We start from the raw sequence: 22,633 nt of genomic DNA, 5'->3' as shown, positions 1-22,633 counted from the left end.
TGGAACCACTCACTGCAGCTACCATCACCCCCCCAACTCTCACCCTGCTCACCTGGCTGTCCCCACCATCTCCCCTGCAGGAGGCCCTGCTGGGCCGACTAGATGGGCAGCAACACCTCCCCGGGAGGAGCCTGGACTCTCCTGGAGGACTGTGGGGATGTCAAGGGGTGACACCGAGCCCCAAATGCCACATCTGCCCTTTTCCCAGCCTCCCCCAGGCTCTTGGTCTGCTCATTTACCCAGCAATGATCTCATCAGCTTTGGCTTCTACCAAGGTCGCAGGCAGCCAGCCAGCCTCTGCTGTTTCTGATAGGACATGGGGCATCAAGGCATCACGCTTGACCTTCCATGTGGGGTTTAACCCACCTCTACCAGGCCAGGTATTTTCCCTCTTTATGAAAGAAAAATGTCTCACCTTTGCCTGCAAGGGACCCAATCCCATCTCTCCCACTACAGGGTTTCACTGATCAGATGCACCCAAAACTGCCCCATGCAGACAGAGCTCCACCCCACCACTGCCTTGCTGGACTAATGAAGTTCAAATTAAAAATACTTCTGGCAACAGCAGTGCTTTCAGGGTGAGACAGTTGCACAAGACAGGCTGAAGCAGCACTGGAACAACCCCACATTCCTCCAGGGCATTGCTGAGAAATGGTCATCCTCTGGGAACAACTTCTAATGGAAGCCAGAGTTAGCAAGTCCTGTTGGTTTTGGTTTGTTTTTCCTTCAATCCCAAGACATAAGCCAATTTTAAGGGCTTTCTGGATGCTTGTCTTACCTAGAAGCGAATGTCTTCTACAGACTGTCACTTCTACCCTCAGCCCCACATTTTTCCTATATACATCTAATCTTGAAACTAAATACCAAGAAACTCCCATCTTTAAATACTGTTTGCTTTCAAAAGAAACTCTGGGATCAACATCTCACACTTGTTCTGCTTCTTCTGACTTGGCCATTCAAGGCATAGGCTCACCCCAGGACCTGGCCCACAGGCCACTAAACAAGCATCCTCCTCCTTCTGGCCTTCAAAGGCTGCATCACCAGCCTTGCACACAGGATGTGATCCATGGGACCACTGCGGATGGCCTCCCATAGAGGTCAATCCCTTGGCTTGGTCTTTACATCTCCTTTTCTCTATGACCCTCCTCCAAGGCAGAAGGGCCTGATGAGCAACAGGCCAGGGAGCCCCAAGGAATGCTACACTAGGGTCAGGACTTATAGAAAAAGAGATGCCTTTGTCTCTGCTTTGCCCTGAAGCTTATGGCAAAATTTAACAGATTGGCTTTTGCAACAGCCAGCTGAGGGAAGGGGTGGGATGAGGTGAAGGAGGCAGGGCCCAGCCCACACTGAGTGAAGCTCCTTCTGCTCCTCCACTCCAGTTGAGTGTTTTAACCATGTAGACACAGAGTAGTTCTGGCTTCAGGCACAGCAACTGGGCAAAACCACCTTAGGGTGGCCATTCTCCAATGAGGGGACACCACTCTCTTCCAAGGGCCAGCACCGCCCCTGCCAGAGAATAAGACGCTGCTTTCCTGAGCCTGCTGGACCACAGTCACACAGTTTCACCATTGTTCACCTTGAATAGGCCCAGGACCTGGAGGAATTGAAGCAGAGAGCGTGCCCAAGCAGGTCTTGCACATACCACACACTTTATTTCGATCCAGCACCCCAAGTCCCACTTTTTCTGTCCGTGATGCCCACGCACCCTGTGAGTTAACACCAGCGGGACCAGCCTGTGCCTGTGCTCAGGAGTGGTACAGGGGGTGCCACAGCCCCACGTAGGCACAAAGACATTCCTCCTCCAGCCACCTGCTGCTACTCCTTCAGTGCAAGAGAAAAGTACAGCCCTACCTAAGAACAAGCACAGCCCCAGTCCTCTGTGCTCTTACAGGCGCTCAGCTTTCAGAAACATAAACAGCACCCACAGTCCCCACATTGTGTTAAACGGGAGAGAAAGGGAACGCTTATTCCACAGGGACTTCAAGGATTGTATTCATTTCCAAAGCAAGCCTATTTAATTGGGAAGGGAAAGGGGCAGGGAAAGGGAACACCACAGGCAATGGCCAAAAAAAAAAAAAGACATTTACAATAAAAATATGCTTGTTCCCTTAAGCAATGGCACCAGGGTCAGCCACACTACACAAATATTCCAAGCCACAGCAGCAAGGGAGCAGTATATTAAAATACAAGTCAGCCACACACTGTCTTCAACAAACGGACTTGAAAGACAACACAAGGGGAGAAGACCTTGCCCCTCTGACCCAGCAGCAGAAGGGGTTTTTTAAGCACTCCCCTGGCCTGAAAGAAGCAGGGGCAGCAGCAGCACAGCCTCCCTCCTGCGCAGGGCTGAATGCTGCCAGGCAGGAGTCACAGTCCAACAAAATAAAATACACAACTCAGTTGATCCTGATGAGAGAGCTTCTGGGCCCTGGGTTAGTCTTGGCACACCCTTGTCAGTGTGACTGAAGGGGAGGGCTCTTCTTTTTTATTAATGCAGAGTTCTGAGCAGCACTGACTTATTCTAGCGTAAGCACCTGCCCTGCAGACCAGGGAGTCACTTCATGAGGAGTAGAAAATAAATTCAGCAGGATTTGTCCAAGATTATGAAAGCAGAAGGCAGGACAGACTTCCTACAGGGAGCACCAAACAAGAAAAAGGAAGAAAGAAAACCAAAAGGACAGCACATCTGTATGGGCTCTGGGATCCTCTCCCACCACACAGCTCCAAGTTCTCTGCTGACGACAGTCCTATGAGGAGGGAAGGGCACAACAGCACAGCTCTTGTCTCTTACAGCTGGTGGAGGGTTTGTAAGAGCATATGGCGAGCAAACGAACAGGAGTCGAGAGCACGGTTTGGTCTGTGGAAAGAGGAGAGAGACATTTAGAATACCAAGTTTAAGACTGTTTTGTACCCAACTCTGAGCAAGTAAACCCCATTTCAAACACAGGGCTTGCATTCCCAGGAGTCTCTTCCTTTTAGTTCTCTCTTGTGAACCCATTCCCCGACCCCACACAGATCACTGCTTCCATCCAGAGCTCACCATGAAAATTCTCACTCCTGTTGCTGAGTCAGGAGAACAATGGCCAAAGAACATTTATTTCCACAGGTACGAATGGCAGCAGCAGACTGCTGGTCTCCAGAGCCCGGTGTCTCAGTTGAGGCAGCAGGAAGCAGAGGCAGGGGCAGAAGCCCCTTCCCTTCCCTTCCCAAAAATGGGGTTTTCCATGTAGATTCACTGCTTAGGGCCCCAAACCACAGAAGACAAACCTCATACTTAAACCTTTTCTTACCCAGTCATCTGCTGTCTTTGACCTGACCATGTCTTTGGTCTTAAGCCTTTAACAGAGATCAAGTTAACAGCTGACTGGGTTTGCCAGGCCACCTTTCAGGGAGCCTTACAAACAGCCCACAGAAACTGCCAACCATCAGCTGAAAGCACCTGGCACAGAGACTGCAATATCAAGATCTACCTCATGCAGAATAACCTGCTCCTTGAAAACAGATGATGGAACTACAGTCACATCAGGGGTTAACATGGAGCTATGGCTCCTACACATTACTGGGAGGTGATAGGAATTTCTGGTGCCACAGGCTAGCTGCTCTCAAAGCATCACTGAACCTTCTAACAGTCTGTAGCCAGCCACTTGGGAACTCCCTCCAAAGAATTTTAATCTGATGCTTTCCACTATTCCAAGAGAGATGAAATTGATGATTTCCATTCTCCAAGTCAGGAAAATGCCCTTAACAGCAGTGAGGTCTGTTCAATTTGGAAGAGAGAAGCTAAAATAGAGATGGAAGTATCTTGGTAGGAACAAAAAAAAGAAAAAACCAAAAAAAAAAAAAAATCACTCTCTGGCTTTCCAGCAGACAGACAATAGCTGCAGAGGCTGTTTGCTATAGGGCTCCATGTACATCACAGTTTAACAGAGCAACATCCTGGGGAAGAGCTAACCCCTTTTGTCGCCCTGAGAGCCATTCAGTGTGCCACACTGAACAGACAGGACCCCTAAAACCTGCAGTTTATCTTCAGAGTGGCTTGGTGAGTCATCACCTTTGGAAAAGCCAGCCCTGCTGGTTTTGGCTAGGTAGCTCCCCATTTTTGGCAATCAAGACTCTGAACTGCTGCCAGCCTCCCTCACAGCCTGCACTCCTAACACCAAGCCTCCTTTACCATTAAGAGCTTCCTTTCTTGCTGTGGTGTTAAACTGCCAGCCACTCTGTGCTGTGGCCTGCTGGAAGAGGCCACTGATATGATCCAAACCAGCAGCGAAGAGCAGTGAAAGACAACACAAACCCCAGAAACCTTAAGCAAAAACCCCAACTCTTACCAGAAAAACCCCCACGAGCCAGCCCCAAAACACACACCACCACATCCAGCAAGTCACAAGTGGGCAGGCAGACATCTACATTCCTTTAGTGCTTCCTCCTAAATTCTATGGGCACACATATGGATTCACAGCACCCTCTTGTGTACAAAAAAAGAAAATAAGGACTGAGAGCAGAGTAAGATGGATGCTGCTTCCAGTCTTATCCATAAGTGTACTATTTGTGAACAAAGAACACCACCTACATCCCCACCAGCTGTCACAAAGGAGAGAAGATTGACTACTCCAGAAGCCCCTTGCAGTGAGAGGCAGCAGAGCTCTAACATGGGCAGCTACAAGAGCTAACTGCAATCCTGAAGGAGAAACCTGGAAACCACCACACAAACACACACACCAATCTGCCACAAGAGACCGACTCCGTGTTTGCCAGAGTGGAAGCTCATTTGTTGCAGTAACAGAGCCCAAGTGAGCTCTGCTGGTTACTCTCTTAACCAGTTAGGGGTGTGACTGAAGGTTAAGCTGTGATCTTGTTCTGCCCAAATTCTAAGGGAAGACCAGAAGCTGTGTTAACTGGACTCGGTGGTTCTTGAACCACTTTTGTTCTCTCCAGGCAAGGATTTAATAGCTGTTCCCCTTGTTCCCTTAAGGAAAGCACTTTAATACATACATATATCTACAGAACACAAAGATGTACTCCTTGTATATAGTGCTGAGTTCATTATGCTGCACAGGCCCTGTTTCCCTATGGTAACACCCCACCTTGCAACAGGAGGGCCTCCAAATCAGAGAAAGATCCAACGCCAAGAATTTCCCAGGACAGGGACACTCTGCAGACTTGGCTTTAGCATCCTCATGGACTGAAAGCCAGGCAGGCAGAGAGATCTGCTGTCTTCTGTGGGGCTCTTGCTCAGGACCTCCAAACCACCTCACATGTTCAGAGACTCTCTTGTAGTGAAAGTGCTGGCTATGGATTTGATGGGAATTTTGTTGATGGATTTGTTAAGACCAGAATTTTACTCTTATTTTGTCACATACAGCATCATCTATAGATAAAAAACCCACCACTTAATGGTATTTTGCAGGCCTGGAGTCTGGGAGAGCCCCGTACAGGGAAAGGGGGACAAATATCTTTGGTGAGCAGAGTTGTTTAGAAGGATGTCAAGTTGAATTATGAGGCTACTCTAGAAACTGACAGAAACAATTAGAAGGGTCAGATGTACTGAACCAAAGCTCACTTTTCAGAATTCCCAGCTTTGAGTGATTTAAACCCTCTGTTTGGAGGGCTGGGGCTGACAGGCACTAAGCAGTACTTGTCTTGCTGTAGCTGGGTCTTGGCATAACTAGCACTTGATGAAGTCAGTCATCGTTCTCTTCACCCTTTTACCCTAGGGTTGGTATTGGATCCTTCCACCATATCCCTATCACCTGTGTTTCCTGCTGACTGGTAGCAGGAGATGCCTCTGCCTTTCAGCAGGATGAAGTGCTAAGTGCTGCACACCAGCCTTACTGTGGAAAGCAGGAAGGTTTAAGCCTCATTCTGGAGCCTGTCAAAAAGCTGCTCTCGCCCTACAAGGCGCATGGTCCGTGCTGAGCCACAGAACACCAACTGGATTTCAGACCTCTGCTCATTTTGGTTGAAGTGATGACTTTGGGCTCTCTCTCCTCTTCTGAAAAGCAGTATTTAACCCTTCCTCTCCCAAAGGAAAGTCTGTTCAGTGGTTTTTTTTTTTCTGTGTCTTATCAATGCTGAAGTTCACCTGATTTTACCCCAGAGAGGTAAGGCTTCCACAGCTCCTGCATTTAGTGTGCTCTAAGGCATTAAAGAAGCCAAAGGTGGTGGGTGTACCTGTATTAGAAGTAGCAACATTAGAGGCAGGCAATAGAAGCAGCTGCTTCAATGCTTACATCCCCAATTCAGTTCTCAGGAAGAAGTCTCTAACCATGCTGCTGTCACAGTAGGACATTTCATTTGGAAACAAGTTCAGTCTTTGTGTTCTGCAGTGTTTTGATCTGCTGGCGTTCAGTGTTATACAGCACGACAACCCAGAAGAGCCCTGCTGACCCTCATGTTCAGGATGATTTGGAGGGCACAGTTAGATCCAGTGTACTCATAATTTACTCAAGAAAACTGCTGGGTTTCTAGCTGCTGCTTAAGCTCAAAACACCTCTTCTGCGACTGCATCGACAGTCTCTGCTTCAGAGCCAGTGAGCTGCAAAGCCAACTTTACCACTATTTCTTCTTTAGGATCAGATTTTTTTCCTCTAGACCTTGCATACTGGACTATGCAAGATAAAAGTACAAGCCCATTTAGCTATTTTGAAACAGATATTCAGTGGGCTTTAACAGAACAGCTTGCATATAGCATTAACCCTCAAACAGGTTACCTAGGTCCCATGGAGAAGACTGCATGGCAAGTACAATACTTACTTTGTGACAAAAGCAGAGAGAACTGGGGCCAGGGATTTAGGGAAATAATCCTGCTGGACCATATGGTTCAAGGTCATAAGAATACCATGGAGGCTTGGGACAGCTTTGATCTTCTCTTCACTCTGAGAAGAGGACAGTAAAAAGTCGTCAGACATCAGGCAATCACTGTTTTACCTAACACACTGTAGTTCACAGAAGCAATGAATTCTTTGTCAAATGAAGTGCTCCCATACATTGTAGGAAAGCTGGTCACTAGATTAAGTACAATGTTCCTGAAGCCAGAAGTAGCCAGTACCATAGCATCCCAACACCAACACCTGAAATAAAGAAGCATCAAGAACATTCTAGTACTTCACAATTGACAGCAGTAGCAATGGGGAAAGGGAAGTAATGAGCTTGAAAGTGAAACAGCCAAATCTTCTCAGGGGGCCTGTGTCAAAGCATTCTCCTAAGGAATTCCACCAGACTTCAACTGAAATAATTCAGATGCCTTATTACATATTTTTCCCATATTATTCTGTAGCTCATTTTTAGACCATCTCCAGTTCTTTGTCAGGCATCCTCCAAAACTCAACATAGTGTTCCCAGAAAGAGCCTCACAATTATGTGAGATAAGGCTAATAAGTCATCTTCCTCCTTACCCAATGCATAATTCATTGTTGCTCCTAACATGATGCTAGTGTGTGTGTCCCAGCTCTCATTGTTCTACTTCTACACTGTCATTTCAGCTAAAGCCCTTCATTCTGTAAACAGGATCTAGAGCTGTCTTCCTAGGTGTACAACCATGGAGTTCAGTGCTAAGAAATTCTGTCACTCATGTGCTTCCTGCTATGCAGGAACAGAAAATTCTGGAAGCTACTCCCTCTCCACACATGCCTAATTCATCAACAGTCCCCTGTATCACAGATGAAAATCAGTTGGCTGATCCTCAGGCCATTTCCTGGCCTGAAAGAGTTCTGGAGCACAAATCTGTGCTTTGCCCCTCATGCATATTTGCCGTTTTCTGTGTGGGTAAGAGGTAGGTGGCAAGGCCCCAAAACAAGCATTCTGCAGAACAAACACCATCTCAAGTTCTGTTGACCTGTCTGAGAAGTGGGAAGCTCAGCCTTGGTCCAGTGAACACAGGAAAAAGCTACATTGGGGGTTTTCTTAGAAAATAAAGATGTATCCAAGCATGTTAACAGCTGTCTGTCCCCCAACAGTATTACCAAAAGGAAATTCAAGAACTAAGCACAGGCTGCTGTAACACAGATTATGGCTATTCACTAGTTTAGAATTGCCTTAGTCAAGTTTCCTTTCTCAGCTTCTAGATCCCGAGGCTGTGAGAAACATTAATCTTCATAGCACATGTAGGCAAAGGTGGTACTTTAAGTTTGCAGACAGAACCTCTTTCCCCAGTCATCTCATTGCAAGTGAAGCCAGGGGTATTCCAGTGCAATTCACAGGTTTCCTACAGATCCTCCATCTTTCCTTCAAGTTCCTTCCCTGGACACATTTAACACCAGCATTTGGCAAAGGTACTCCAAAGCATGGAGTTGCATGCTACTGATCCAGCACAAGTAGTTGGATATATGGTTTTGAGCCATGCCACCAAGAGATACCCTAAAGGACTGCATTAGCTAATAATATTGTAGGTAAGACTCCCAGGCATAGCTTTTATAGACACTACAGTCCAGCAGCAGGATATTTCCTTACCTGACCCTCCCTACCCTTAGGGGATGACTGAGAATGCAGAGCACATTGAGCAGAAGATGTACAGAGAGTTGACACCTCCTTCCTCCTAATGCAACCTTGCAATTTGCAATTTCTGCTGGACCTGCAGACTTCCATTGTCCTTGGGCATCGGGCATGCACAGGCACCCAACTGCTTCCATGGCAACATAATTACCCAAAACCCAGCCAGTCTGGTCTTCAACAGCTTAAACAGACCGTAAGTTAACTCTTTCCTACTTCCTCACCTTAAGGAGCCCCATGTGGATCAAGAGCCTTGTGATGAACGCATCTGAATTAAATGTGGCAGAGGTGAAGGCTTTTCTCATCAAGGCATCTAAAAAGAAATAAATGCAACATCTTAGCCAGTACAGAAAGAGGTGCTATGACAGATTTTAAGATAGAGATCGATCATACAGGACCTCAGAGAGTATCAGCTGCGGTATCAGCAGCCTTCCAATACCCAAGAGGAGCTTTTAAGAAAGCTGGGGAAGAACTGTTCACCAGAGCACGTAGCGATGGGATGAGGGGTAATGGTTTTAAACTATGAAAAGGTAGACTTAGGTTGGATATTAGGGAAAAGTTCTTCAATATGAGGGTGGTAGATCACTGGAACAGGTTGCCCAGAGACATAGTGGAGGCCCCATCCCTGGAGATATTCAAGATCAGGCTTGATGGGGCTCTGAGTGAAGATGTCCCTGCTTACTGCAAGGGGGTGGACTAGATGACCTCCAAAGGTCCCTTCCAACCTTACACATTCTATGATTCTATGACTCTGTGAAAGGAGTTTTGGGAGGTAATATCTGCCAAGATTCCAGTTGTCTCCACAAGGACTAGGCATAACCTCTGAAAGAGACAGATAAAACCCAGTCCCTTAGGTATAAGGCCTGATTCAAAGGAACTCCCACACACAAAGCACACACCCTGCCAAGCTTCAGACTCAATTCCGACCTCAGTCCATGCACCACAAAATGCTCTACTCAGTGCATTTGAACATGCATGCTTTGTGCATACATGCCTATAAATATGGTTGGATGTAGTAGAGCAACAAGAGTTAGAGCCTTCAAATCTTGAAGGCCAGCAAGAATTCACCTTTTTGAAACCAAAAGGAATGAGAACACAATGAGAAAACTTGTTCAGCTTTTTTCTGGGCTTCCTCAGGACCAATATTCTGTTCTGAACAATGTCGGTTCAGAACCAGTCTCTACTTTCACTGCACACAACAGCATAGCACAGCTTGGTACTTTGTTATCTGGGGTTCCTTGCTGTCAGACAAAACAGTCCTACAGCCTGTTCCACAGATGCCTCCCTCTGCACCGCATCGGTGTCCTTGACACTGAAGCAGGTTACACTATGAAGTGAAGAAAGCCCCAGTTACCTGTTGTTTCATGCACTGCTGTTTTCACTGGGGTTTCATCTTTGAAGACCGAGGATATCCTTAGGAGAGTTGTAACTACTTTCTCTACATCAGATGTATCTGTCTGAAAGACAAGAAAATAAAGAAAAACTCAGGCACATTCAGTTCACTGCTCACCAACTACAGAAAAGGGGGTCTCTGCTAGGGCCATGACAAGAATTACAGCCTTCAGCTGACTGACATCAGTTTTGCCTTGACCATATCACAAGTCATAAGCAAAACTATGAAAGTTACTCTGTGTAGAAGCTCTGGTGCCACTATAAATGTTCGCTGCATCATCTGCTTCCATAAGGTTCCTTGGGATCACCAGGAGAAGATATGAAGCTAGATCTCAAGAAAGTTATCACCTCAGAGTGTTAACTATCTCAAGAGGGAATCAACCACAGAAGACCACTGGCTCACCCACCTGCTGAGCTATCAGCACAGAGCATTTTGGTCCCAGCCGCAGCAGCTTCTCTGGGGATGGGAAAGCAAGGAATGTGGCAATGTCCGCAGGAGGAGATGACACTGGAGTTGAATCCTGAAATAGGCAGAATCCATCTCAAGTTTAGTCTTGGAAGTAAATAAATTGGCTCAGCAGCAAAGGCATATAGGACAGGTCAAGGGACAGACACATCAGGTCTGGGTTTGTTCTGTTTGAAAACTATTTGAGGCTGGAATGAGCCCAGAGTTGGAACAGCCAGAATTTGCAGGCATGACTGCATAGCATTGCATGTACAAGGCACCCACCATTTTCTGGACACAAGCAGATTTTATTTCCTCTCCATGTTTGTTACAATCACCACTCAGCCTTTCCCTCCATGCATGTGTGCACATGCACACCTTAACAAAACATGTTTCCAAGTCATCCACTTTATCTCCTGTGTGTTACCTCCCTGACTGGTACTACAGTGCCAGCCCACGCAGGAATGTGAATGCCTGCCAGCACTCCAAGTTCAGACTGACTCCAGATCTCATTCCCTCTTTTAGCCTCTTCCAGCTGAGAAATCAGGAACACACCTGGAAACAAGCTTACCTGTGGCTCAATTATCTTCTTTGGAGTCAGTGCCTCCTGTTCTTGTCCTCTCTCCTTCCGCTGTTGCTGTTGTTCCTCCTCCTCTTCTTCTTCCTCCTCCTCTTCATCTTCATCCTCCTCTTCCTCCTCTTCATCCTCCTCCTCCTCCTCCCCTTCATCATCACTAAGATTTGAGTGTTAACACGTGACATTAATTACACACTTCCAGTTCCTGTGGGCTGGAACTCAAAAGGCTTTTTCAAGAGCAAAAAAGCAGCCTCCCCTCAAGCCTTACTGCAGGAAGTACATCTCCATCTGTAACAGGTTAGAAGGCCACTCATGTGACAGCAGCAGGCAAGGAGTGACAAATGCAATCAGTAATGAAGACTAAATTAAGTTCATAAAGAAAACAAGACTCAAGGCTTATCCTACTTGTGGAGTCCCCTAATGGTGCTCCACACAGCACACTGAAGCCAGTATCCATATGCAGTATGACAGCTCTTCTTGTAAAAGCCACAGGTGATGAAAGCATTGATGAAAATCATCAGAACATTTCTGGTTTAGACTTTGAGGTATCCTACCTCAAAGATCCCAGCACAGCTGCCATACTGAAGCCTTCAAGGATCTCTTGGAGTTGCTCACATCCCTCTTCTCCCAGACAGTTACCTAGGTTGACAGGGGAAAGGGAGCAGACTTAACAGATGCACACAAGCTTCCTCTTAAGGATTTCACTATCGATTCTCATCTATCTTTTATTTCTCAAGTTGAGCAGTTACCAGTCATTTCTATGCAACACCTCAGAGGCAGCAATACAGCCTTCAGTTAGCAGAGCCAAACAGTTGTTAAACAAAATCCATTATACAATGGTTGGAGACCAAGAAACCCTTGATTTTTCAGTGTGTCCAAAAGACTTCCTACTAGTTCTATAAAGAGCTCTTGTTCTGAGGGATTCTAAAACAAGGACACATGGCATGGTACCACTGAAATGCAGTAGCCCGAGGCAGAAACAGCAGAAGTCAACACTGGCCAAAGATCTCCCACTCCTCTGCAGAGATGGGCACAGAGGATTTTCTTTGCAAGGATGAAGTATCCAAGATCACAATTAACAACTTAAAAAGTTGTAGTAAAAACAAGTATAGGTATTGGTTTAACCTTTCTGCCTTTTGAGAGAGTACCAATGTGCTTATCTTTAACAATTAACTGAGTTCACGGCTTAAGAAAACTTTCAGGATACTACTGTCTGTCCTGAGGTCATCAAAATTCAGCTACTCTTAAAGTACCAGTTTTTAAATGCTGACAATTGCAAGACTAGAATATGATACTGTCAACATTCTCCCTGGCAGTTTCTAGTTGGGATCAGACCAGGCACATTTTGATCTAGCAAACATATACCATTGAGATCCAGTTTCTCCAACTCTGCCTTGTCTTCAATAGCTTCAGCAACAGTCAGAGCCGCATCTCGCTTGATCTCACAGAAGGACAAATTCAGTTCCTAAGGAGCAGAAGAACATTTGCAGAACTCCTGTTAACATCTATCATCTCCATAAGCTTCATGTGTTCACAACTCTTCTAGAAAGTCTCATTTGAGGAGGCTCTTAGCAAAATGAAGTATTTTTCATTGGGAAATAAAACCTGACTTACACTCCTACTGCACATACCTAGAAGGGGAAGTTTGAAACACACTATCTTTAGCAGCAGGACTACTGAGGGTAACCACTCTACTAGAATAGCCAGAGACCAGACCACTCTTTCTGACTGCTCACCGAAACGGTAACAGACATTTTGGTCCTTATCAGCCAGCTGTCTGCAGATCCTCACTTACTCAGGGTTCACAAAGGCATCCCAGACTTCACTCACCAGTAATCCTTACTGCAGAAGGGTAGCTACTATACTAAACGGACTGCACGTTTGCTTTTGAACACTTACACTGCATGTTAAGGCCTTCAAAATACAAGCTATGACTGGTGCCACTCCTGACAAACCCAGCCAGCAAAGTGTGGATACTAAGAGTAGTTATTCAACAGCCAGGCACCATCCCCCACCATTCCATGTAGCACTCAATCAATCCTTTCCTCAGAAGAGATTTAATATTAACAGCAAAAGGGAAGCAGTCCTTGAACAGAATGGAGTGAGCTACAATTGCTTTATGCTACCCTTCCTTCAACTACTTCTGCTCTAGAAAACAGATTTAACTTCTGGCTGTTCATCTCAATGCCCCCACTAGAATCCTTACTTGAGTTTCCCTAGGAGATTCAGACAAAGTTCCACTAGAACCAGCAGAAGCCTGAGGAAAGGATATCCCACCACAAAACACCCACTTCCTTCTGCACCAGGTTCACATACATAAATAAGCATTAGCACTCAGCTGAATTTTTGTCTTTGAGTGTAAGCTTGCAAGAGGAGGAACTGTGCATCCAGCATCTGTCCCAGTGCAGTTGTTACCCACAGCCAGTGTTTCTAGAGATCCCAGATAACTTACACTACTCCTGGGCTTAGGCCTGTCTAGAATGTTGTCAAATGCAAGTCCTGAGAAAATACTGATGTCGGACACCACGGTATGGCCAAAAAATCTAATTATATTTGGATCTTCAACACATGCCCTAACAAAGAAAAAGCAATAACTGTATGAACTCTGAAGTGCTCATGACCATCTGAGAGGTTCTAAAATCAGATACTTCTGTTACCGATTTCCCAAAACAGCACTTAATAGGTTGAACCAATGGCTACAAAAATATCAAGTTGAGAAATAGATCACTGATACACATCCACATAGAATAGTCTTAGCTGGATATGGTGACATCACTGATCTGTGATACAGCTTACTGTTTTTCAGTTGTAAGCACAGAGCCTGCACCAAAGTGAACTCCAATTTAAAGTAATGAGTAGAGGTAGAAGAACAGACAGAAAACCGGGAACAAGGAAATAGGGCATTTCCAAGAGATTCAAAGCTGAACAGCAAGAAAATAATACCTTTAATTTATGAAGTCCTTCTTTAACAGCATCAGCAATGGCTACAGCACCCTTTGAACGCACCAGGCAGTCTCCAAAGTTGATCACTTCAATCTGCCGAAGCGCCTTCAGGGTCTGCAAGGCAGCACAAATTTGAAAGTAGAGACATGCAGGTAAACAAGTGTCCCATCACTCCTGGGAGGTGGTCACCTTCCCTACTGCAGCGCAGCATGTGGATTCACCAACCCTGAGCTCTCAACAGTAACTATATTAGAGAAGACTGGGAGGCAGAAGCCAGACCCTAAGCAACTGCTCAGAACAACTCACCTCTGCCATGGCCACAGCTCCTTTCTCTGTGAAGGTGTTGTCATTCAAGTTTATGACCTTAAGCAATGGGTTGATAGCAAAGGCCTGGGCCAGTGCAGTGATGCCAGGATGGTTAATTCCGTTCTGTGGCATATGGACCTCTTCTAGAGTCCCAATGATCTGGGAAAGGATGTAGATGGACAAAACACTCAGGAGACGTACTTCAATCCAAGTCTATAGTGATCCACTGTTTGCTTAAAATTGTTTTCCTCCAACTGAAAAGTCCACTAGTTTGTCTATGTACAACTGTCTTCCAGCAATTATATCACAAATCTAAGTGAAAATGCAGGCTCATGGCAAGTGAAAGATTAGTACAAAGTCCTTGATTTTAAGAGTCACAGGTAACATCCTCCCAGCATGTCTGCTCTAGGATAGCTTAAAACAAGGTTTCTTCATCTGTGGTTCAATAACCTTGAAGTGGATCAAGTGACATCAGATTTTTTTTTTATAATTAAGATCTAAATTTTGCCCTGACTGTAGAAGCAAATCCAGAAAAAAATCAGTATGGGCACAATGGACTAAACAGCATGTCACAAAACAGAGTAATGAACCCCGTTTTGGTAGTGCCACCCAGTCACAATTCCCCCAAATCAGTTATTTGCCTCAAGCACATTTACAATATCTTACTTTTGCCATGATTGTCAATTAGTAAAAATTGTGTCCAGCCAGCTCTTTACACAGAGCAACCTATAACCTGCAATATCATTATTAATATACCTGAAAGATAGCCACAATAACTCAGAAGTCACTTTTAGCTACAGTGGAGTAAGGAAAATAGGTGGTCCCAACCATAGGCTGGTGACAGCTGGAGAAAGCCAGGCACCTTTTAGAACCCTCATGGGATGATCCTAGAGAAAACACTAGGCTGCTTTTGCCAGATGGTTGAACAACTACCTAGAGAAGCACTTGAGAGTCAACTGGTACACCTACCCCAGTGCCAGATAACCTCCATCAGCACAGAGGGAAGAGAATTAATAGAGCAGCTATTAGGTTAGTAGTGAGATGCCTATTTTCCCCTAGAGTAACTACTTTACACAGCCACTAGTTATGTGTTCGGAAACTTATGCAACATAAACATTCAGTCATTAATTCTAATTGCACTTGTTGAAGACTCCAGCTTCAGCAGCAGACAGCATTGCGACTGCATGTGTTGTCTTCAACAGCAGCACTTAAGCACACCTTGTTCCAATTCACTGTCAAGCAGTTCTGGTTTGGTACTCACCCCAAAGGCTTCGGCCAGGGCAGTGGCACCATCATTCTCCAGGCGATTTCTGCCAGCCACAAACACTTTCAAAGCAAGAGGCTTGCCCTGGGCACTTGATTTCCTGTGGCACTCTTTCAGAGCAGCTGCCAATATCTAGAGATAAAACAAGCAGCTTATAGTCTCTCAGCATCTCGTTCTGCAGGAATCCAAACGTGCTTTGGATCCCCAGCCTTCACAAGATACTGTGGTCACTGCTGAAACGTACCTGCCTTTACTGTAGGCTATACAATAAAGCTGCCTAACGCCAACACCTGCATGCTATAGGCTTAGGCAAGAAATTATGATCTTGCAACACTAGAACACACTGACACCATTAAAAACATCCAATTCTTAAACAGGCAAACACATAGGTTCTTAGTGATAATGACAGCTGGTCCCAATTTGCTGCTCCACCCAACAGGCATCCTTCACTGCCAGGCTTGACCGTACTGCTCTCTCAAATCCAAGATTACTAGGTCTCTTGACATGGAATCTAATGGTTAGAACTGTTTTCCTATCCTGGAAAACCAGATTAACTCTTCATATTTCAGAAATTTATCCATGAAAACATGTAGAGGGAAGGGATCTTGAGACTGGAGAAACAGGCAACAGGAATCTCATTAAATTTCAAGTTAAATGCCAAGTCCAGCAAAGGGGGAGGAATAAGCTGGGGGTCATCTGAAGGCAAAATAGCTTGGCAAAGAACCACCTGGGGGTCCTAGTGGGTGACAAGTTAACTATGATCTGGCAACATGTGTCTACATTCGAGTGCTGTGTCCAGTTCAGAGCTCCTCTATGGACATACAGGGGTGAGTCTAGCAAAGGGTGTCACGGACGATGAAGGAATTGGAGGATTTTATATACTGGGAGAGCACAGAGTGCTGGAATTATTCAGGCTGAGGAAAGGAAGGATCTGGAGAGATCTTATGAATACCAGGGTGAGGCCACATGGAGAAGATGTAAACGAGGCAGAGCCAGTCAAATGCACACAAACCAATGCAGAGAAAATTCCATTTAAACACACAATCCTCCTATGCCCTTTTTACTTTGATAGTTGTTAGACACTGGAATAGATTATCCCAAGAGCCTCTGAAGTCTTCATCCGTTCAGACATTCAAAACCTGACTAGACACAGCCCTGAGTAATCTAGTCCAGTAGCCCTGAGCATAGGAGTTGAATTATGAGATCACCAAAGATCCCTTCCAACCTCAACCATTCCATGACACTGTGTGGGGCAGTCTGAAGCCAAATGCTGGCTTTGACCTCATTCCCAGTAAAGAGACAACCCTTACCTTCCCACCACCGATGCCCATGCCACAGTTATTGAGCTTGAGTTCCTGTAGAGTGTAGCACGCGGGGCTCTTCAGCAGTGCCTCAAAGCCACGCACGCCGTCTGGCCCAAAGGCATTGTCACTCAGGTCCAGCTCCACCAGCTGGGCCCCAGCAGTGATGAGTGCATCCCCCAAAGAGATCTGTAAGGGAACAGATGGCAGTGGGTGGGAGGGAGTGGACTGACTTTTAGTGACAGCATCACTGAATTAGCTAGGTGAGGTGGTGATGCTGCAAAAAAAATTCCACTTTGAAGACATTCTGCCGAGCTGCATGGGGAAATAAAGCTTTGCAGCTAAAGCCAGAGAAGAAGTTGTGCACATCAAACTAAAGACAATGGTGAGGCAGTTACCTAGAAGACATTCCATCCCTTTAGGTCAAACACATTTTTCCTAAGTGAATTGCCCCTGACATTGCTGAAAGAAATACTTCTTTTCATTCTGTTTGGTTTATGTTCTTGTTTCATGGGCCTCAAGGAGGTGGGGAGCTTCATAGTGCTCTAGGAAGAGATGGCCATATGCTTTTATTTAGAAAGTTTAGTTCCCATTCTGTCTATCAGATATGAAGATGTTTTCCCCAACAAGCTTCTTCACTAGCAGAGACTTGCATTTGGCCTTTAATCAACTCCTTTCCATCTCATACAGAGCAAGCAAAAAAGAATCCCTCACCTATTCTGGAGACACTCAGTGGGGAAAGCTTGGGAAAGATCAGCTCTGTGCTAAGCAGCACACTCCCACAGAAAGCATGACAGGTGAGAAAAGTTGTATTAGTCAGAGGTCTCAGTTCTAGCTCATACTTACCAAAGCAGGAGGGATCTCAGACCTTAGTCTTCCCGTGAACATGTCACTCCAGTGACACCTCTAAAATAAGAAACATACAGATAGAAACCATTAAAAATATTTAGGACAACAGAGTTGTACAAAAGTTTACACATACAATCTGCATTACATCACTGGGGACAGCTTAATACCTCCTGCCTTCCCTTGGGCTTGCCATTTGATTGTACTAGAGCTATGAGAACTAACGTTAGAATCACTTGGCTTGCAAGGATATAAAGCCACTGAAATGCAAATTGTAAATAACACTATGCAAGAATTCTTGCTTGCATTCAAGCTGGAATTCTTTTCTACTGGTAAAATTACCACAGGAAAAAGCAGCAGGAAACTGACAGACACATTAGGAATGCAGATTTGACTAAGGGATGGAGCTCAACAACCTGGACTTGCTTGTAAAGCCACTCTTGGGTGATTACACCTCTCCTGCAAAGGATGGTGCCCATAGCAGCACAGCGTCCTCCTACCATTAGGCTAGAGCAATAGTAGGGAAACACAGCTTGGACACAGAAAAACCTGATGCATTTCCTCCATTATTTCTTCCCCATTCAGGCATCCTCTGAAGACTCACTCTTCAGAAGATCCGATCATTCTCCAGAAGATGTGATCAGACTTTTCCATTAGAACTCAAGTTTTGCTGCCACAGTTCTTTGTTTACAGATGCTGCCTCTGCAGAGAGGCTCTTCCTTGCACAGCTTCCCAGTTTTAAGACTGGAAGCCTTCTGAACAGGAACAGTTAGAAATGCAGATAGTCTTCTCACCACCCCCAAGTTCTGCCATATTTTCACATGGTTGTTCTTCCTACTGGAAGAACCAACAAGCAAGCTTTGAGGCTAACTGCAGCAAGAAGAGTGTAGATGGACCTCCAGTAATTCTACAATACTTCTTCTTCACCATCACCCACTTGAGGATCTCACCTTGAGCTCCGATTTCTTCTCCAAGGCTTTGGCAATGACCTTTGCTGCCTCCACACCCACCGTGTTGCCCTCCAAGCGCAGCGCTTCCAGGCCATCAAATTCCTCAATCTGCTTGATCACTTCTTCAGCTGCAAGAAACAGACAGTCCTGTTGGCCTTTGAACTACCACCATAGGTTCCACAGTAACATTCTGATGGAACAGTACTTCCTCAACTCTATCCTTAAAGAAAGCAGCTGAACATTATCTGAAAGAATCCCAGAACAGCAACGGGAACAGAGCTGAAGTAGCAGGTTACTAGAGAGAACATTCTCTATTATCCACTCCTGCCTCTCCATAACTTATTGCCAGTTCTATTCTCTTGCAGGGGTAAGTTTCCTTACTCCCTAAGTAAGATTCATCTGCCATCCAGCACATGGTTTAGGAGCAAGAGTACACATGCCTACAAAAATGCAAGGACTAAGCTTAAGGTTGATGGGAACTGGTGGCACATCAACAGGAGAAAGCTCCCACTGACTGGCAAAAGTAGATGTCTGTTTAGGACACATCAGGGTGGAACAATTTAACTCTAATCATACATGAGACACAGGAGCAGGCTGCAGCGTCTTTCATATCACTGGGTGCTTGTTATCATTCCCAAGCTCCAAAGCCTTTCCCCACTGTTAGTGGCTTTGGCTACTAAAGCACTGTACAAGAAAAACACCAACTTTGGAATCCATAAAAAAGGTAGATGCTCTAGCACATAACCTCTCTGAAGAACATGCTCTTTCTTAACATGGCAGAAACGTTGATCTAAGAGTATATACATATTCTGTAGTTATTTACTGCATTAGGGACCATTGCAAGTCATTTTTAATTGGGAAGTACACATACACCAGCAGGAGAGACTCCAGGAGGAACAAAAGAAGAAAGAAAACAAACAAGAAGAGTCTAACAAGTTGATCAGAATTTGGGAAGAAACTGGGCTATTGCAGCAGACTAACTTATCAGCCCCATTCCTCTGTGCAGGTCTTTGAAGCATCCGCTTGTTCCAAGTGCTGTGACACACTTGCTCACTCTTTTTACAAGGAGCACTGACCTCCAAGGCACAGCGACTCTCAAATGTGCTTGGAGAGAACAGCAAGGAAACAAGAGTCTCACAGCAGAGCGCCAAACCCCAACTCTGCCAGCTGTAGCACTGCCAGCGTGGCCGGTCAAAGCAGGGTACGAGAAGGGAAGGATCTGTCTCTATCAGAAGCATCAGGAGCTGGAAGGACCCTTCCATCACAGCTGATACCACAACCACCTGGCTGCAGAGGATTATCAGAGAGGATGACCACAAGGCTTTGCCATTTCAGAGACATTTCCCAAACACAAGGGTACTTTCTCTTACCGTCCTCAGCTGTATTGAGCTTAAGGCTCTGGCCTTTGAAGCTTAACTGTCCACCACCCACTTTGGTTTTGGCAAGCGATTCCGCAAGCTCAGCAATGTCCTCTGATGCCATCTTTCTGCTTTTCCAAACGTTAAGAGCTGTGGATTAAAAAACCCAGGGTCAACATAAAAGCAGCAAGCTATGCTACATAATCTGTATGAATAAACATATTGATCTGAACACCAGCGTGGGCTTCGCTCCCGAGACATCGGATCGAGTTTTCAGCACTGTGAGTGTTTTCCCCTCCACAGCAAGGCTGGAGTCACATTCCAAAGCCAGACAGTCAGACGGTGTTGACTTGTCCAATACTGAAAAGACTCGGATTTTGATGAAGTTGTTCTGCTTCATAACCCGTAGCAAAAGTTCAACACGAAGACATTACTCTTTCAGCAACACTTTTACAATTAAAATACAACACTCCTCTCTCCACAGCCTCCATCCTTTAGCTAAACACGCTGCACATTCCCCCGTTCTCTAAAGCAAGACAGAACGAACACATCGTTTCTCCCTTTTCAGTGACCTCACCAGTAGTGCTCCCATCAGCACAGTTCTAGAACCACCGAGTTGCTGAAAACATCACGTGTGTGGCATACAGAGCTCTCTCTGAGGTTTATGGGTCTGCGTTCCTTTTGGATGTCCCCCACAGGTTTATCAGACACATTAACCACAATGATCATACACTGATGAGAAATTAGCAAATGTTTTGCCTTCAGGCAAAAGTTTGAACCTATCTGTGCCTAGCAGCATCTGCATACCACTATTTAATGAAAGTCAATCCCTGTGTGAAGTAACTGGCCTCCCTCCATCCAGCGGGATAAACGGAGTCTTAGCTGGGATAAAAGATAATGCACAACTAGTGCCTAGAAGCGCTGCTCTCCTGAGTAGGTGCTGCCAGGAGAAAGATGCTCGCATAACTTACTCCACTTCTACGAGGCCAAACAGACACTAGACTGATGGGCACTCCCAACACAGAGGAGAGGGCACCCTCCCACCCAAGAAAGCCTTACGAGGCAGGTACAGAAGTCAGGATTCAAAGCCAGTCTGTTCACCTAGCTCAGTTATTCACTTCACTTCATACTTAATACCTCACCACTCCACTGTTTAAAAAAAATACCCACCTCTGTTCTACTACAACACTCTCCTGCGCGCTACAAGCCTATGGAAGGGACCGCGGGAGATCATCGGGTCCAACAATCCCCTCACCTCGCGCAGAGGCCACCTCCCAGCATCATCACACAACTTCACTCCCCGCCCCCCAACACCCATTGCCCCCCACACTTGCCAGCCGCGCCCGATCGCCCATCTACCAGAGACCTCCGCGCCCCCAAACCTCCCGCTGGGAAGGCTTTAAAAAAGAAATCATTTAAGAGCCCGGGCGCTTGGGGAACAAACCCGGGGCGGGAAGCGCCCGACGGGAGGTCTCCTCGCTAGTTAGACCCCGCTGAGCGCGTTGTTTCCAACGGCTTGCCCACGCCGGCAGCCCCCACGCCGGCTGCCCTGGGGAGGAGCCCGCTCTGCTCTGCTCTGCTCTCCCAGGAGCGGCGGGCCCGGCACCCGGCAGCGCTGGGTGACAGCCCAAGGTTACTCCCTCCGGCCGGTGCCGCGTGCCCGACGCGGTTCCCCGCGGGGGCGGCCGCCGGCTCCTCTCCGCCCCCGGGGAAGCTGCCGGGGGGCGGTGACGCGCGGCGGCGCCGGTGACACGCGCTCTGCGCGGCCGCGGGGGACGCCGCCGATGCCCCCATCCCGCGTGACGCCACGCGCGCGGGGAAGGGGGGGGCGGGGGGAGAGCCCCCGGCCGGGCACGCGCAGCCCGCGCCCACGAAGGGGGAAGGGGGGTGCCGCCGCCGCGCGGGAGGGCCGCGCGTGGGAACGCCGCGAGGCGCTCCCTTCCGGCTCCCCCCGCGCGAGAAGCCGGGGCGGCGGCGGGCGGGGCGGGGGGGGGTTAGTTCGCGGTATCGCCTCTCCCCACGCACACGCCCCTCGCCCGGCCACCGCTGCCGCCCTCCCTCACCTCCGCCAAGGATCCCGCACCGCCGCAGGAAGAGATCGACCGGCGCCGACCGAAGCCCTCACGCCGCCGCCGGGGACGATGGGGGAAGGGCAGGTGGGGGAGGCGGAGGATTTGAAAGCCGGCAGTTTTTCTCCGCCCTCCGGGATTGGCTGCGCGGCGTGACGTCACGCGGGCAGCCCCCCCCCCGCCCTCCTCCTCCTCCGCCCCGCGCCGGGTGCTGACGCTCGGCGTGCCGCAGTCGGCCGGTCTCCTCGCGCGTGGGCGGGGCCACGAGGCCCGCGCGGTGCCGCCGGCCGCGGAGGACGCTGGGACGCGTAGTTCCGCGGCGGGAGTGCCCGGCATGCCTCGCGCGGGGGCACCCCTCGGGGCGGCGGCCCGGGCCTAGGCCTGCACCCACCCGCGTCCCGTGGCGCGAGTGAGGCGGCCCGCTGCCGCCTGCCTCCGCCCCTGCCCCTCCGCAGCTCGGGCTCGGAGCGGCGGCAGCCGGTCTCAGAGGGCTCGGTAGATCCAAGCGTGCGCCTGGGCTCCTTTCACGAGGGGTGTCCAGGGAAGATGTCGCTGGAGGAGCTCAGAGTGGCTCTGCAGGCCTCCCAGCACCCCGGGTGGGATGCCTCAACCCTCGCTGAGATGGCGTCTCTGCAGGTCTCAGCACTTCGGTGACACTGCCAGACCTCTCTGCTAAGGGACACAGAATCATAGAA

General features: G+C 47.5%; 1 protein-coding gene across 1 annotated transcript; it reads right to left on the bottom strand.

Annotated features, from left to right (window-relative positions):
• Positions 1-1,632: 1,632 nt before the first annotated feature.
• On the bottom strand, positions 1,633-22,005 carry RANGAP1 (Ran GTPase activating protein 1). Its single transcript, XM_084275131.1, has 16 exons — positions 21,933-22,005; positions 19,882-20,019; positions 18,512-18,639; positions 17,562-17,621; positions 16,725-16,904; positions 15,412-15,546; positions 14,151-14,309; positions 13,845-13,958; positions 12,267-12,366; positions 11,456-11,540; positions 10,896-11,058; positions 10,287-10,400; positions 9,842-9,944; positions 8,712-8,800; positions 6,754-6,875; positions 1,633-2,857 (listed from the first exon to the last, which is right to left on the bottom strand). The coding sequence occupies exons 2-16, from the start codon at positions 19,991-19,993 to the stop codon at positions 2,788-2,790; spliced, it is 1,734 nt and encodes a 577-aa protein (XP_084131257.1). The 5' UTR covers positions 19,994-20,019; positions 21,933-22,005; the 3' UTR covers positions 1,633-2,787.
• Positions 22,006-22,633: the final 628 nt, after the last annotated feature.

The sequence above is a fragment of the Gallinula chloropus genome (assembly GCF_964237585.1).
Source record: "Gallinula chloropus genome assembly, chromosome: 1".
NCBI lineage: Eukaryota > Metazoa > Chordata > Aves > Gruiformes > Rallidae > Gallinula > Gallinula chloropus.
This window is presented reverse-complemented; position numbering and strand designations above follow the sequence as displayed.

Coding starts and splice junctions, on each gene's coding strand:
- RANGAP1 (XM_084275131.1), bottom strand. CDS start 19,993: ATGGCATCAGAGGACATTGCTGAGCTTGCGGAATCGCTTGCCAAAACC. Junction 15,547..16,724: donor TGGGCATCGGTGGTGGGAAG/GTAAGGGTTGTC, acceptor TTTTATCTCTAG/ATATTGGCAGCTGCTCTGAA. Junction 9,945..10,286: donor CTGTGCTGATAGCTCAGCAG/GTGGGTGAGCCA, acceptor CTTGTCTTTCAG/ACAGATACATCTGATGTAGA.